The sequence below is a fragment of the Prionailurus bengalensis genome, chromosome D1 (assembly GCF_016509475.1).
Source record: "Prionailurus bengalensis isolate Pbe53 chromosome D1, Fcat_Pben_1.1_paternal_pri, whole genome shotgun sequence".
NCBI classification, from domain to species: Eukaryota; Metazoa; Chordata; class Mammalia; order Carnivora; family Felidae; genus Prionailurus; species Prionailurus bengalensis.
In genome coordinates, this window is record NC_057346.1 from 16,250,708 (window position 1) to 16,264,520 (window position 13,813).

The following is a 13,813-nucleotide window of genomic DNA, read 5'->3' on the forward strand; positions in this document are numbered from 1 at the left end:
TTTTGTCAGGGGCAGTTGTAGAGTCAGAGACAGGAGGCTCCATCTTTAAGGAAGAACAATGGTTGGGGGCACCTGCGTGGCTCAGTCAGTTGAGCGTCAGACTTTGGCTCAGGTCATGATCTCATGGTTCGTGGGTTCACGTCCGGCCTTGTGCTGACAGCGTGGAGCCTGCTTTAGATTCTCTGTCTCCGTCTCTCTTTGCCCCTCCCCGCTCATGTGCTGTGTCTCTCAAAAGTAAATTGACATTTTAAAAAATTGAAATATTAAACATTCCTAATTAAAACAAAAAAGGAACAATCATTGGTGAGTATTCTCTTCCCCATCAGAAAAACAGTGGTAAGACGTAAGTGATCCAGGGGTGAGTGATGAATGCTTTGGGAGTTTTGATAATTCCTTCAGAAAAGTCTTCATCATTTCTTTTTATTTAACTTAGAAAACTATTGAATGTCAGCGGATTCTTTGGAACACAAATTATTCTCTAATGAGTAATTAGTGTCTGGGAATGATAGAGTTTTTATCTTCACGGTGAAAGGCAAGATTCTGGATTTTTTTTTCCCCTTAAGAGAAATCCCAAGTATCTGGTCTGTGTTGCTGAAGTGTGGCTTGGCTCTCAGCCTGTAACCTTAATCGGGTGAAGCACACCAAACCCCTGTCACACCCCCTGACTGGCAGCTAATCCCTCCACGGCATCAAGTGGACTCTCTTGTTGGCCTCTTGTGAAGGAGACTAACAAACTAATTAGACCTGACTGAGCATTCTGTTTAATGTAGGAGGTTTGTGGTTCCTGCTTTGAATTAATTAATTCCACACAGAGGAGGTAGGGAACACACCTCTGTGGTCAGGAATTCCTTTTAAGAAAGATCTGTAATTCATCTACTCAGTAGTTTCAAACCTCCAAGTCTACCAACCCATGCATCTCAGACACAGGAAGTTTTACCCTCCAATTAATGTGAAGTTGTTCGCACTGTGTAGGATCTGAGAGATTTCCAGGGTTGGTACAGAATAGGCTTTTTAAAAAAGTTCATGTCTGGTCTGGCTCGTCGTCGGAGGAAAATAGAAGAACAGAAAAAGGTCCCCCCATCCTCAAGATTAAAGTGTAACCAGAAGCAATGGCTGTACCTACTTACAAAGCCTTTTTGTCCTAAGGTGGACAAGTGTTAACTACAGCTAGTGATACTCAGCGTGGGTCTCAGTGAGGGTTGGGAACAGGGTTCTGGAGTAGGCTTCAGAACAATCTCTCAAAGCAAAAACTCAGAATTAACTCTCCTTTACCATGCACATCTCACTGCAACCCCTCTCCCTCCATTTCCTCTTCTTGCCCCTTTGGTAAATATTGCACCTATCGAGCTTTGAAACTCCAAGAAGATCCCCCAGTAATCGGTCGCTGTACATCGCTGTTACGTAAACTTTGACAGCATTTCTACAAGTGTCAGTCTCCCACCTTAACCCCTGGGAGTTGAGTGGTTTACACGGAGGCAAACCTTTAGGAAGATTATATTACCTTTCCAAACCGAGCTCTTGCCTACTCTCCCACACAAAAGGTCAAGCAACCAGGCAATTGTTAGAAGTTTGGGTCATTTCCCACTCCTGGCCCTCCCCCCACCCCAACAGGTTTTTGGTTTTTTGTTTGTTTTTTTTTTTTTTTTTTTTTTTTTTTTGCCTTGCTGTTCATAGGGCAGGGGCTAAGTGGTTATTTAGGGCTTAGTCCAATTCTAGAAAGCTCCCACAAGCCTCTGTACGCTGTGATGGGGTTGATGGCCAAACAGGCTAGTTGAAAAAGGCATTCCAATTTCAAGGCCATGAGGGAAATGGAAACAGGTTTTGTTTCTTCTTCTTCTGCCCAAATGAATGCTTGTTCTTTTCAGTTCAGGGGAAGGTCCTGAGCTGTGGATGTGGACAAGACCAGTACCCCACCCCCACCCCGCCCCATTGCCCACTCTGCTTTGATGCATCTTAGCTTGAGGTATCCCTGCTGCCACACCTACACTAATGATGCCTGAGTTCGGGATCCACAGCAACCAGAAAGGATGGCTTGAGCAAGTGTGAATCTACAGGGTTTGCCTGCCGTAATGAGCAAAAATCCCCTCCTTCTGGAGCTGGAGGGAGCACATTTGAAGTGACGGAGGTGGGAAATGCGTCTAGGCAAAGGCGGGAGGGGTGTGGAAATCCACCCCTGACGCTCCAAGCCAAGTGCAGAGGGCCTTCACAAATCCGCTCTTCCTTCCACACCCAGCCTTTGCCCTCTCCCCCTGCTTCCACTTCGGAAAGTCTGAAGCAAGCTTGGAAAGCTGTTTTCTGCTTTCTTCTCCTCTCTTCCTCCCCCTTTCCTGAGCTCCCAGCTGCTCGACCTCTTGCGTAATTGTGAGCGAGCACGGAGTTTTTTGATGGGCTCCAGATGTGCAGCGGGTGGGGGTGGAGGGTGGGGGCGGTAGGTCTGTAGTCCCCTGAGTGCTCTAACTGTGGGAACACAGGGCCTCAACATAGCAGGACTGAGGACACACTGCACTGAGCCTTCGTCCTGGGGTCAGCTGGTCCTCGGGCTGGGAGGGCAGAGCGGAGTGGGGTGCTGTTTTAACCCCCTGCCTCAGCATCAGCTGCCTCGTGGCAGGCTCAGTCATCCCCTGAAATTCCTCCTGACCAAGGCGGTGAAGATGATCTAGGACTTGTGGAGCTATGTGAAAAGACCCCGAGGTACCCCAGTCAGAACCCCTTCCCTCTAATGCTGGGATTTGGCACATAGGATACAATAGTTTCAGTTTGTTTCTTTTTCTTTTACCAGGATAGTCGGAAAATTACTGTTGTGATCTGCTTCCTGAAAGGTGGCCAGAGTCAAAATACTTTCCTGGGCCTCAAACAATATGAAGAGAGGGGGAAAAAAAAGGAGCAACCCTCTACCCTCCAAATCCTGAGGCTTCCTGGTACCATGATGCATGCTGGAGCCTTGCTTGCTTGACCTCTGTTAGCCACAGCTGGTAACAGCAAAGTGTCTTTCCCCTCCCCCCTCTCATCCATTGCCTGGCTCCAGTCAGCCCCAGCCTCCAGCTGTGGGGGGGGCGGGGGGGGGAGCTGCTAACGCTGGTCCTGTCAATGAGTGACCAAAGATTCCTGCACTTCAGCCTCCTGCTGCTCCCCGGTTAGCGAAAAAGGGCACCAACTAAAGCCACTGAATCAGAACAAGGTATGTTCATCCCAAAGAGGGTGAATTATTTTCTGCTATCTGCCCCCGCTGGAAGACTTGGGGGCTTTTTACTCCCTTGTTCAGAGAGGAAGAGTCTCAGGGATCCCTCTAGGGCAAGGTAAAAGACGCTCAGTCTAGCCGAGTTCAGCTCCCTAGGGCCTCCCAAGTCAGTCCCCCGGGGCAAGAGCTGGCTTTGCAAGGTAAGGATCCACTGTCAGCGTTGAATTTCGGGGCGGGGGTTGAGATGACGAATGACTTCAACCAGGCTCAGTTTCTAGACTCAGGTTTTTAGTGCCTCCTTTTCCTCCTTCTTAAGCCCCTACTCCTAGAGAGACTCAAACTGCTATAGGATGGTGGGCTCAATTGTCTGCCTGTAGCTTGCCTCGCCATGGCAAAGCAGCAGGTTGTGGTAGGGTGGAGCTACCTGGATGGGGGCAGGATGATAATTCAGTTCAGGTTTGTACTTTATGGTTTGCATGGCACTTTAACATGTCTTATACCTATCTTTAGAAAAATCTGTGAAGCCGGATGTGCAGGGTTATCAACCCCATTTACAACTCTTCATGGTAGGGCCGGGGATAGGGTGAAGAGGAGGGGTGACCGGAGGTAAACCTGGGTCCCCTCAGCAGACGTTTTCTGGAGATATTGACTAGGCTGGGGGACTGCGACCAGGAGGTTCACGGGAGCCATGGAGGACTCAGGCATCTAAGGTTAAAAAAATAAATAAAAGCGGGCGGGGGCAGAGAGTGAGAGATTGTTAAAAACACCCTTTCAGAAGAGCCTTAAGGCCCACGGGTGGAGGGTCTGGGGGAGTCCGGAGGGGAGCGGAGGAAGGCGGAGGTGTGTGTGTGTGTGTGTGTGTGTGTGTGTGTGTGTGTGTGTGTTGATGGTAGTGGAGAGCCCAGCTGCAGAGAGGAACAAAGCGGGTGCTGTGCAGGCGGGGTGGGGAGTAGGGGGGGGAGGTGCTGCTATGGGAAAGGGTGGGTGGGGGGACCTTGGGCTCCAGCTCCACAAGGGCGTCTTCTCTGGCTGGCCAGGCGGACGGGACGGGGGACGGGGGCGGGGACTGGGGGGGGGGGGCGGGACCCGCTCGCTCTCCTCCCACTCAGCGGGCTCCCAAGGAAAAGCAACAGTGTCCTCCAGAGCCTGAGGCCGCGGCGGGCTTAGCCAGGCGAAGGAACCGGTGTCCCACTCTCCCCCCGCGAGGTAAGGACTCGCTCTCCCACTAGGCCCGTGGGTCTCGCCGGCTGCGCGGCTGGGACTGGATAAGGGGAAGTCCCAGGGCCTGGCGGGAGCCCCCAGATCAGCTCTGGGCCGGGAAGTTCAGAAGAAACCGTGGGGGAGGTGGGGGCGCCCCAGGTGAGTGCGGGAGGCCTAAAGGGGCTTTGTGGGGAGCCGGCTCCGCTGTTTTTCTGCGAGCTGCTTGCTTTTGCCCTCGCCAGCCGCCGTCCGCACAGCCGCCAGAGGGGGCTCTCGCTCCCTTCCCCGGTAGGGACGCTGGTCGTCGCCCCCTCCGAACTCTCTCGTGGGCACGCAGACGGCCGGGCGGACACTCGCGGGGTCTCGTCCGCCCGCGCCGCACACGTCCCACTCTCCGGCCGACGGCAGGACTGAGAGCACCGCACCGGGGAGCGGGCTCCCCTGGGCCACCTCCGCTCCTGTCCCGGGCCGGCCGGCCCTGATGGATGAGGAGTGTGTGCGGGGTCCGACCCGGAGGCGGTGGGTATCGCGGAGGGACTCTTGGATGTGTTCAGCAGACGGGAGGCACGTCCGGGGCCTCCCCAGCCCTCCTCCGAGGCCCCGCCTCTTTAGGAGTCCAAGAGGCCAGATGGGGCTCCCTAGGGCAGTGAGTTCCAGGTTCTTGCCACGCCCGCGCGGTCCGGATTCGAATCCCTAACGGAGTTCCCCGAGGCGGGGGGCTGAGCCAGTCATCCGGGTTCCTCCGGGATGGGGAAGTGCGGGCGGGCGGGGGCGGCGGGGCCTGGGAGGGGCCGCCCGGCGCGGGGTTGCCGAGGCGCCCGCAGACGCTTCCGCCCGGGCTGGCGCGAGTGGGGGCTCGGCCGGGGGACCGCGCGGCCCGGCGGGGGACCCAGGGCGCCGGGGCGGGGCTGCATTCTGGGCCCGTTAGCTCAGCGGTCCCGGAGGCTCCCGGGCTGACTCATCGGACCGCTCACACACAAACACGCGCTGCCCACCACGTCAGGCGTCCCACGCGGCAGACCCGCACTGCGCCCCGCACCGCGCCCCACCCCGCGTCACCCACGCGCCCAGCCGCCGCGCGCGCAGCCCAGGTCTCGGCCACCGTTGCGCGTGTGGCAGCCCGGCGCACGCCTGGCCGTCAGCCCGCAGTCCACACGCACTGCACTCCTGAGCCCGCCGTTCACTCCGGCAACCCGTCGCTCTCACGCAGTTCCCGCCTGCACAAGTACCTCCTCGCGCACGCACATCCCGCCGCTCACACTCGCAGTCCCGCGCTCACACTCTCTCCTCCCGTGCACACGCAGCACCGCCCCCCCCCCCACTTCCCGCAGCTGCCCCGCGGGGAGCGGGCGGTGTCGGAGGGGCCGCCCCTTTCCCCGGCCGCGCAAACAAGCGGCTCCTTCTCCCTGCCCGGCCAAAGAAAGGCCGCTTGTCCGGCGTCCGCGGCGGGCGGGGCGGCCCAACACTGTGGCCTTGTCCCACCTGGCGGCCCCGGGCAGGGCAGGCCGAGGGCCAGCGAGGAGCCGCGCCCTGGCGGCCGTCCCACCCGCCCGCAACCTCGCAGAGCGGCGCTTTCCAGCACCCCCATACCCCCCCCCCCATACCCCCCACCCTCCATGAGAACCAGAGCCCCACTCCACACTCCCGCCTCTCGTCTGTGACCGCCTGCAATCCCGCCCCAACTTTTGGGCCCCGGCCTGCCCTCAGTCTCCCCTTTACCTTCCCCTCCCCCGTCTCCCCGCCCCCTCGGTTTCCCCCTCCACTGCCCTCCGTACCTTCTAGGGCTGTCCCTGGCCGTCGTTCCCTTTACTCGACGACCTCCCTGTCCTCAGTCTCATCTCCTTCTTTGTCCCCCAGTCCCTCCACCTCGCTGTCCTTCCGTCTCCCTCCAGCTCTGCGTCCCCCGGGCTGTTCCCCCAACTTCTTGCCTTCCTGTCCATCTCCCCAGCTCTCATTTTTCTTCATCGCTCAGTCTCCGTCTTTCATCCCCCCCCCCCCGCCCCCACCCTTGCGTCTCCCCTTCCCCACCCAGTCCCGCCACAGACTCCTCATTTCCCCCTCCTCAAGTTCTCTCCGCCCCGGCCTTTTCACACTCCACCCCTGCCCCCACCCACCAGGCTCCCAGCCTCAGTTTCCTTCCCGTCCCGACTCCTTCCCCTGCCGGCGGCCCTTCCTCGAAGGCGGATGTGCGTCGGGAAAGCGAAGGCGGCGGCGGGCGGAGAGGGTCCCAGCTCGGCCCCGAAGGCCTCGGGACGCGGCCATGCGACGCCCGGGGCGAGGCCTCGGCTGGCCCCCCGGGCCACAGGTGAGGGCTGGAGCGGCCCCCCCGGGACCCCGGGGAGCTCCCGAGCAGGGGCGCCGCGGAGGGCCCGGCTAGCGCTCAGGGAGTAGCCCGGGACCTTTTGCCCGCGGGCCTGGTTTGGAGCTTGGACTTCCTCTAGTGCCTGTTGGTTGCAGATCTTTTCGGCCCTTCCTCGGACTTCCTTTCGCTCTAGTTCGGGTGCCGAGACCCCCGAGCCGTGACTCTGGACACCCACTCGGAGGAGAGGACTGGGGACTGGCTGATCCCTCAGGGTCCGTGCGCCCGCGCGTCCGCGCTGGGCAAGGAGGCCGGAGGGGCCGGGCCTGAGCAGGGTCACCTGCGGGAGCCCGGGCCTCGCCCGCCACGGGGTCCTCCTTGTTGCACGGCAGCTTCCGGCTCCCAGGCCTCTGCCCCCCCCCCCCCCCCCCCTGCGTCCCGGGAGGTGCAGGAGAGCTGTAGAGAGCCCGGGCTGACCGCGGCGCCTTCTTCGAGTCCCTCCTTCCCAGAGCCGGCCTCGAGCCGCAGGGGCCTTTTTTTGGCAGTGGGACCGGGCGGGGCGCTCCGAGTGGGTAATTACTGCCCGGGGTAGTGGGCAGCTCTGTCCACGGAAGCGGGTTGAGCGGTGGGGGCGCCCCGGGCGCAGCACCGCTTCGCCTTCCCGGCCCGGGGTGGGGTCCGAGGAGAGGGCGCCCCCAGGTGGCGGCTCCCTGCGCCGCGGCGCAGCCCAGCCTCTTTGTCAAAGCGCCGCCTGGGTGCCGCTGGGACGCGTTGGTCTGGTGTCTTTCCACTTCACCTGGATTAGGTTTCCGAGCTGGGGCCACAGCCTCGAACCTGCTGATCTCTACATCTTTTCTTATCTTCTCGGTCCCTCCCTACACTTCTCCCCTTATCTCTCCCTCTCCTTTCGCTTTATTATTCCACTCTCTCCTCTAATCACTCTTGTTCGCCATCAACCTTATTCCTTTACAGTCTTTATCTCTACTTGAAATTCTTTGGTGTAAATAAATGAACACATCCCCAGCCGCCTAACTGGGTGATAGTGGCGAATTTGAAAGATGAAAAAACGGAGGCAGTTTTATTGAGGTGTAATGTATATTTCATAACATCCCTTAATGCAAGTGTACCTTTCAATGACTTTTAGAGTATATTTACAGAGCTGGGCAGCCATCATCACAATTTAGTTTAAGAACAGTTCCATCACCCCAAAAAGCAATCTCGTGCCCATTTATAGTCACTCCCCATTCTACCCTTAGCCACAGGCAAGCACTAATCCAGGCAATCTTTTTTTTTTAAATCAGTATTCTACTTTTTATAGAGAATGACTTGACACTTAGAGAATTTAAGTAACTTGTCCAAGATCTCACAGCTAATAACTAATAAAGTCAGGGTTAGAATTTAAGGCTCTTGCATCCCAGTCTGAACCTCTTTTCACTAAAGGATGATGCCTTTCCTTCACCATTATTTATTTTTTATTTCTTACATCCCTCCCCGCCCCCCGCTTTTATGTAAACTCTCCATTCCCAACCCACTCTCACCTCTCTTCCGCAGAGAACACGGAGGGATTTCCCTAAGTGGAAGGAAATCCACTGACCCTGACCCTGGAAATTCTTCCCCATGGCCAGATCTCCTGAGGAGATGTCAGGCCAGCTTGGTGCCTGGTGTAGGTTAATGGCCTTTGCCTTCTCTCTTCCCAGGCAGAGTTGGGGTGGGCCCCAGGCACTATTCCGGTCTCTCTTCCGCCAGCTTGGGTGGAAATGGTGACGGACATGATGCCGTCCAGGTCCGGAAGGGTGGAAGCTGGGAGGGTAAAATTAGTAACCCTATGGCTGAGGCCCTTGGTTCCCGCTGCCAGGGCAGGGTCGGACACTCCTTGGAATGCTGGGCTTCTGCCCCCACTTCCTCTCCAAGTCACCTGGTCCTGGTCAAGGGCCGGAAGGGAAAGTGGAGGGAAACCCTGCCTTCCTGGGTCTCCCTCCTACCTTCAGCCACGGTCTCAGTTTTCCCCAGTAACATTTCAGCAGCAAATGGGACCTTTTTCGCACCTTAGCCAGATGATCAGGGGATGGGAATGGGGCACACATTAGAAACCAAAGGTCCCACACATTTCTCCGGCACCAAAATTGTGAGCCAGGGAGAAAGGGGTGGGTGGGTGGGAAGAGTTCTCATTCTGGCCCTGGAATCTACTTTACCCTTGGTTCTAAGGATCTAAGCCTCCTACAACACCAGATCAAGTTAAGAACCTTAGAAACCTGTGTTCTGGGCATTGGTCACCACTGAGGGTTTTTGTTTGTTTGTTTTTTCTGAATGTCTGGGGGTGAGATTGCTTTCTGGGGAAGAGGAGTTGAAATATATAGGTGACAGGAAGTGTTGAGTTTTTCCTGTTGTGTCTCCTTTAAGAAAACACCCTGCTGAGGGGTGCCTGGATGACTCAGTTGGTGAAGCTTTGGACTCTTGGTTCTGGCTCAGGTCATGATCTCATGGTTGGCGAGTTCAAGCCTCGCATCTGGCTCTCTGCTCTCAGCACTGTGGAGCATGCTTTGGATCCTCTGTCTCTGCCTGTCCCCTCCCCCTCAGAAACAAACATTGAAGGAAGGAAGGAAGGAAGGAAGGAAGGAAGAAAGAAAATACTCTGCAGGGACTCCTGGTGGGGGAAGGAGACAAAGGGAGAGGAGGAGAGGGGAAGGTGGGGTGGGGGATGGTGCTCCTACTCAGCCCTGCTGGGGGTCCTCTGGCTACCAGTGTCCCTGGGAGAGTGAGTTCCTTGGGCCTGGCTTCCCTCATTGAGGTAGATTCTCCCCACTCTGGCTCCAGACATCTAAGGGTCCTCTACTGCCAAGGCCTGGCTTCTGGGTATCAGAGGCTAGAAAGCATAGAAATACAGGCTGGGCCCTCTTAGAGTTCTTTGTGCTCATGGTCAAGGGTCAGGACTGGCGTGGTGAGGTTGAAGATGTGGCACTGTCTTTCCCCCAGGAAGCTCCTGAGCTGCCTCCACTTTTTCTTCGGCACTAACTTGCAATGAACGATGGTAGCAGGTGCTGCCCCGCCCTAAGAACCTGATCAACAGAGCCTGCTCCTTTCCCTCTCTTCCCCTGGCCTCCCCACCTACACCTGTTCTCCACTGTGTCCCCAGGAGCTCTGGAGCCCCAGGACCATGGACGCTCTTAATAGGAACCAGGTGGGCCCTGGGTGCAAGACCCAAGCAATGGTCAAGGTGAGTGGGGTCGGGGCCAAGGGGCAAGAGGGCTGTTGGAGGGAATGGGTTCCGTTGCTCTACCCCCCCCCCCCCCCCCGTGGCCCCAGCCCAGGGATGAGGACAGCAGCTCCTCTTTGCCCTTCCCCAGGTGCCAAGCCTATTAACAGCTAAGTCTTTATCTGAATCAGGTTAATTGGTTCACCCAGAAAATACCCTTTGGAAGTCAGGAAGCATTTTACAGATTGACCCCGGGCTGTGTCCCTCCTGGATCCATGGCCCTGCCCTCTATTGTGATTTAGTTTCAAGAGGCAAGCGTTAGCCAAGTAGATCGCCACGTTGATCGCCACGGACAAGCAAGCGTATAGGGACAAGCCTTCACCGGCCCTCCTCTGCAGCACCCCCTTCTCCCACCCTGCTCTCCTTACTTTCTCCTTGTTTCTGTCTTAATAGACAAAGGGGACAGTTAAGCCAAGACTTGAGATAAATCCAGTGGGACGAGTGAGTGGCCTAGATTCAGATCTAATTGCAATTTAGTGTAATAATGCTCCGTGCGAGATCTTGTGCTAAGCCTTTCGACACCCTCAGAGCCCTTTGGAGAGGGCCAGTCCTGGAGAGAGTGTCAGTGTGACTGGGACCAGGGTCTGAGGCCTGAAGTCTCTAATGATGCTCATCCCCCACCCCTACTACCTGCAGAAAGGGCCCTTGGACCTGATCGAGACAGGCAAAGGGCTGAAGGTGCAAACGGACAAACCCCATCTGGTGAGCCTGGGCAGTGGGCGGCTCAGCACAGCTATCACCCTTCTGCCGCTGGAGGAAGGTGAGTCTGGAGGGGCGGTCCGCCTGCCACCCCCCACATCCTTACAGACATTCCACCAGGTGTCCTCAGTGTTTGCCTCTCCCAAATGTGAGGCCATGCTACCGAACCCCACACCAGCGTGTGTCCCTTGTCTTGGCCTTCTCGGACTGCCTGCCTTCTTTGGTGGATAATCTGGCTCCATGATTGGGATTAAAGATCAGTTTAGAAACAAGGAGGAGAGCACTGAAACAGGAGAGAACGTTGCTCTTAGCAACCAGCGTGGCCAGGAAGAGAGCCCCCCCCCCCCGGCCCCCCGCCCTCCCTGTTCCAGGGCAGTGCCTGGCATGGGAGAAGCTACCTGTGGAGAATGGAGGGATGGGAGTGGGGGCAGACCTCCCAAGATAAGGCCCTGGCACAGCCCCCTTCACCGCCTCGCTGCAGCTTCTGCCGGTCCTCTCTGCACTTGTTGCCTGGGTGATACTACATTCCCCACATTCTCCAAATACCGGTCCCAGGGGCTCTGCCAGGGGGAGCTGTTCAGGCTGCAGCAGGGAGGGGAGAGGGGAGTGTAGGGGGTGGGGGCAAGGGTTGCAGGTGCAGAAAGGAGGGAGAGAAGACGGAGAGATGGCACATTTGGAGGAAAAGAAGGGGAGGCTCGGTGAAGGGGGAAAAGGACTTGGGGAGAAGGATTTGGAGGGACTAAAGGAGCGTCTGCAGAAAAGAAGTTCCCCTTCTCTGTGGAGCCTGGATCCTCTGTGCCCTCCCATCTCTGAGCCAGAGTTTCCTCTGCCTGACCCAGAGCTCCTACCACTGGCTGTGTCCACCGGGCTCAGGGGCCCAAAAGGGGTGGCCAGCGGTAGGCGGCGATCCTTTGTGAAGTAGGAGGTCCAACTGTATTTCCTTTGTCACCCTCCTTGCCCCATCCCTGCCTCCTCGACCTGGACAAGCCCTCTGACTCAGTTTGCCTTCTGTCTTCAGGGAAGACCGTGATTGGCTCTGCGGCCAGGGACATCTCCCTGCAGGGTCCGGGCTTGGCTCCAGAGCACTGCTACATTGAGAACCTGCGGGGCACCCTCACCCTCTACCCGTGTGGCAATGCCTGCAGTATCGACGGGCTCCCTGTCCGGCAGCCCACCCGGCTCACTCAGGGTAAGCTTTGACGCCCCCCACCAGAGGTGGTCTCTGTTTAAGAGCCGGGGTGCAGGAGAGGTGCCGGTGCCCCGGGGAAGCCTGCTGTGGTGGTTGCCATGGTAACTGCCTCAGTGGCCACACACAGGGTGGGGTGCTTAGGTGCCTCTGGATGTGCCTAAACAACATCCCAAACCCCTCTAGCATCCAGATCCGTCTTCAACCTGCTTTTCTTCTCTGGTCGCCCCCAGCTTGCCTCTCCACACCTGGTCGGGGGAGGGGAGCAGAGGTTCTGATCACTGCCTCCAAAGGGCAGGGGGACTCCCCGATACAGAGGTCAGTAGGGATTGTTAGAGGACTGCGGCGGGTGCAGCAGTGGGCGGAACAATGGCATTGTTTCCTGATGCCGAGAGGGAGATGTTCTGAGAAGATGGGAGAGGGGGGCAGAGGAGGACAGTCCCCCCTGATGGGGATGGAGCAAAGGTGGAACGTGAAGGCACAAATCGGAGGACGTGCTCACTCCTGTCCAAATGCTGTTGACGGTAGCTTTTGGGTCATGAATATGGTTACCACCCTGCTTCCCAAAGCAGCAGGCCATTCTGTTGTGTTAGGTAGCTCTGAAAACCGGGCCCCCAGTTACCATGGTGACCGGGCAGTTGAGGGGTTGGCCCAGGTGGCACTTTGACAGACCAGGTGTGTTTGCCCTGGGCATCAATTTATACAATGAGTCATCACCTTAGGGGAATAAGGAAAGCAGATTTGGGGTAGGGGGTAGAGGCCGTGAGGATGGGAGCTTTGGGCCCAGCCTCGCTCCGAGCAGCACTTAGGTCCCGGCATTGTTTTCTGGGGACTCTCGCCTCTTACCGGCCGGCAGCTCCCTCGAAGTGGGAATCCCACTCATTCCTTTGTTTCCCTCTCTCCTTGTGTTCACATCCCTTAGGGTCTCTTTAGATGCTCTTCCCGTCACAGCTGACCCAGGAGACCTGACCTTGCCCGACTCCTTCCTTCCTGCCCTTGCGACTTCAGGGAAGCAGGTCCCCCAGTAGCAGGCCCTTGCCTCCTCCGAGGCCTTCAAGTCGTCTCACCCCAGATGAGAGGAGGAACCCCCATAAATTGGGACTTTGGCTATGATGCCGTCTGGCTCCCGACAGTCCCGTTCAATCTCAAAGAGGACAGCTTCCCCCAGATTCGGGTGTGTGGAAGTGAGACAGTAGAGCAGGAAGGAGAGGGAGGGGCAGGGTTCAAAGAAAGCTAGAGAGAGAGCCCAGCCCTGACTCCCTCAGCCCCAGAGCCCCCGTATCCATGGGCAAGAAAAGCCTTCCCCGCGTGTTGTGAGCAGGGTCGAGGAACGGGTGCCCTGTAGGCCCCTCTTGCTCTGTCTTCCCAGAGCATCACTTAGCTCCCTGAGAAGAGGGAGGGCCTGGGTCAAGATGGAATTCTTAGGCATTTCCTGTGGCCCCGGTGACCCCTAAGTCTTCCCCAGCCCAAAGCCCACTCTGCCAAGTATGCACCCTCCCACACGCTTCTGACCCTAAACCCCTTCCCTCTCGCTCCCTCCCACACCCATAGCCTTCTTGTCTGGGCTCGCCTGTCTCAGGAGCTTGGCAGCCTGGGGAGGGGTAGGCAGAGGCACAAAGGAACGGGTGTTCTTCTCCCTAGCACTCCCCCTCCCCTGGGCTCCGGGAGCTGAGGGTTTCCTTGTCTCATCTCTGGAGCAAGGCACCAAGCCCAGCCCTGCCTGGCCCCGCTCCGGACATTCTTGGGAGTGCGTTTCCCTGGAAACTGGGTGGCTCGGGGGGTGCATGTGCTATCTCTGTGTGTCTGTGTGACTGGAGTGTGTTTATATATCTCCGGATGTGTTTGTGACTCTGGGCTTGTGTATCTCTGTTTGTGTCTTTCCTTGTGTTTATGGATCAGAGTGTTCAAGTGGGGGACAGGGGTGAACTCAGGACTGATGGTCCCGAAGTGTCCGTGTGTGCACTCCTCGGTGTATTTGAGAACTCGTTGGCCCCGTGC

At 57.4% G+C, this 13,813-nt stretch overlaps 1 protein-coding gene across 19 annotated transcripts in view; it reads left to right on the forward strand.

Moving 5' to 3' along the window:
* Positions 1 to 3,110: 3,110 nt before the first annotated feature.
* Positions 3,111 to 13,813, forward strand: part of PHLDB1 (pleckstrin homology like domain family B member 1) — a 45,381-nt gene continuing 34,678 nt past the window's right edge. For 4 of the 19 annotated variants that reach the window (XM_043579509.1, XM_043579510.1, XM_043579516.1 and 1 more), the window contains exons 1-5: positions 4,308 to 4,384; positions 6,496 to 6,683; positions 9,811 to 9,891; positions 10,567 to 10,690; positions 11,648 to 11,818. In XM_043579509.1, the coding sequence (XP_043435444.1) occupies positions 6,639 to 6,683; positions 9,811 to 9,891; positions 10,567 to 10,690; positions 11,648 to 11,818 (421 nt within the window). In that variant the 5' untranslated portion in view covers positions 4,308 to 4,384; positions 6,496 to 6,638. Of the gene's footprint in view, positions 3,179 to 4,258; positions 4,385 to 4,701; positions 4,898 to 6,495; positions 6,684 to 9,810; positions 9,892 to 10,566; positions 10,691 to 11,647; positions 11,819 to 13,813 lie in introns of those variants that run through there. The other 15 variants (XM_043579518.1, XM_043579514.1, XM_043579520.1 and 12 more) reach the window with 10 other exon arrangements.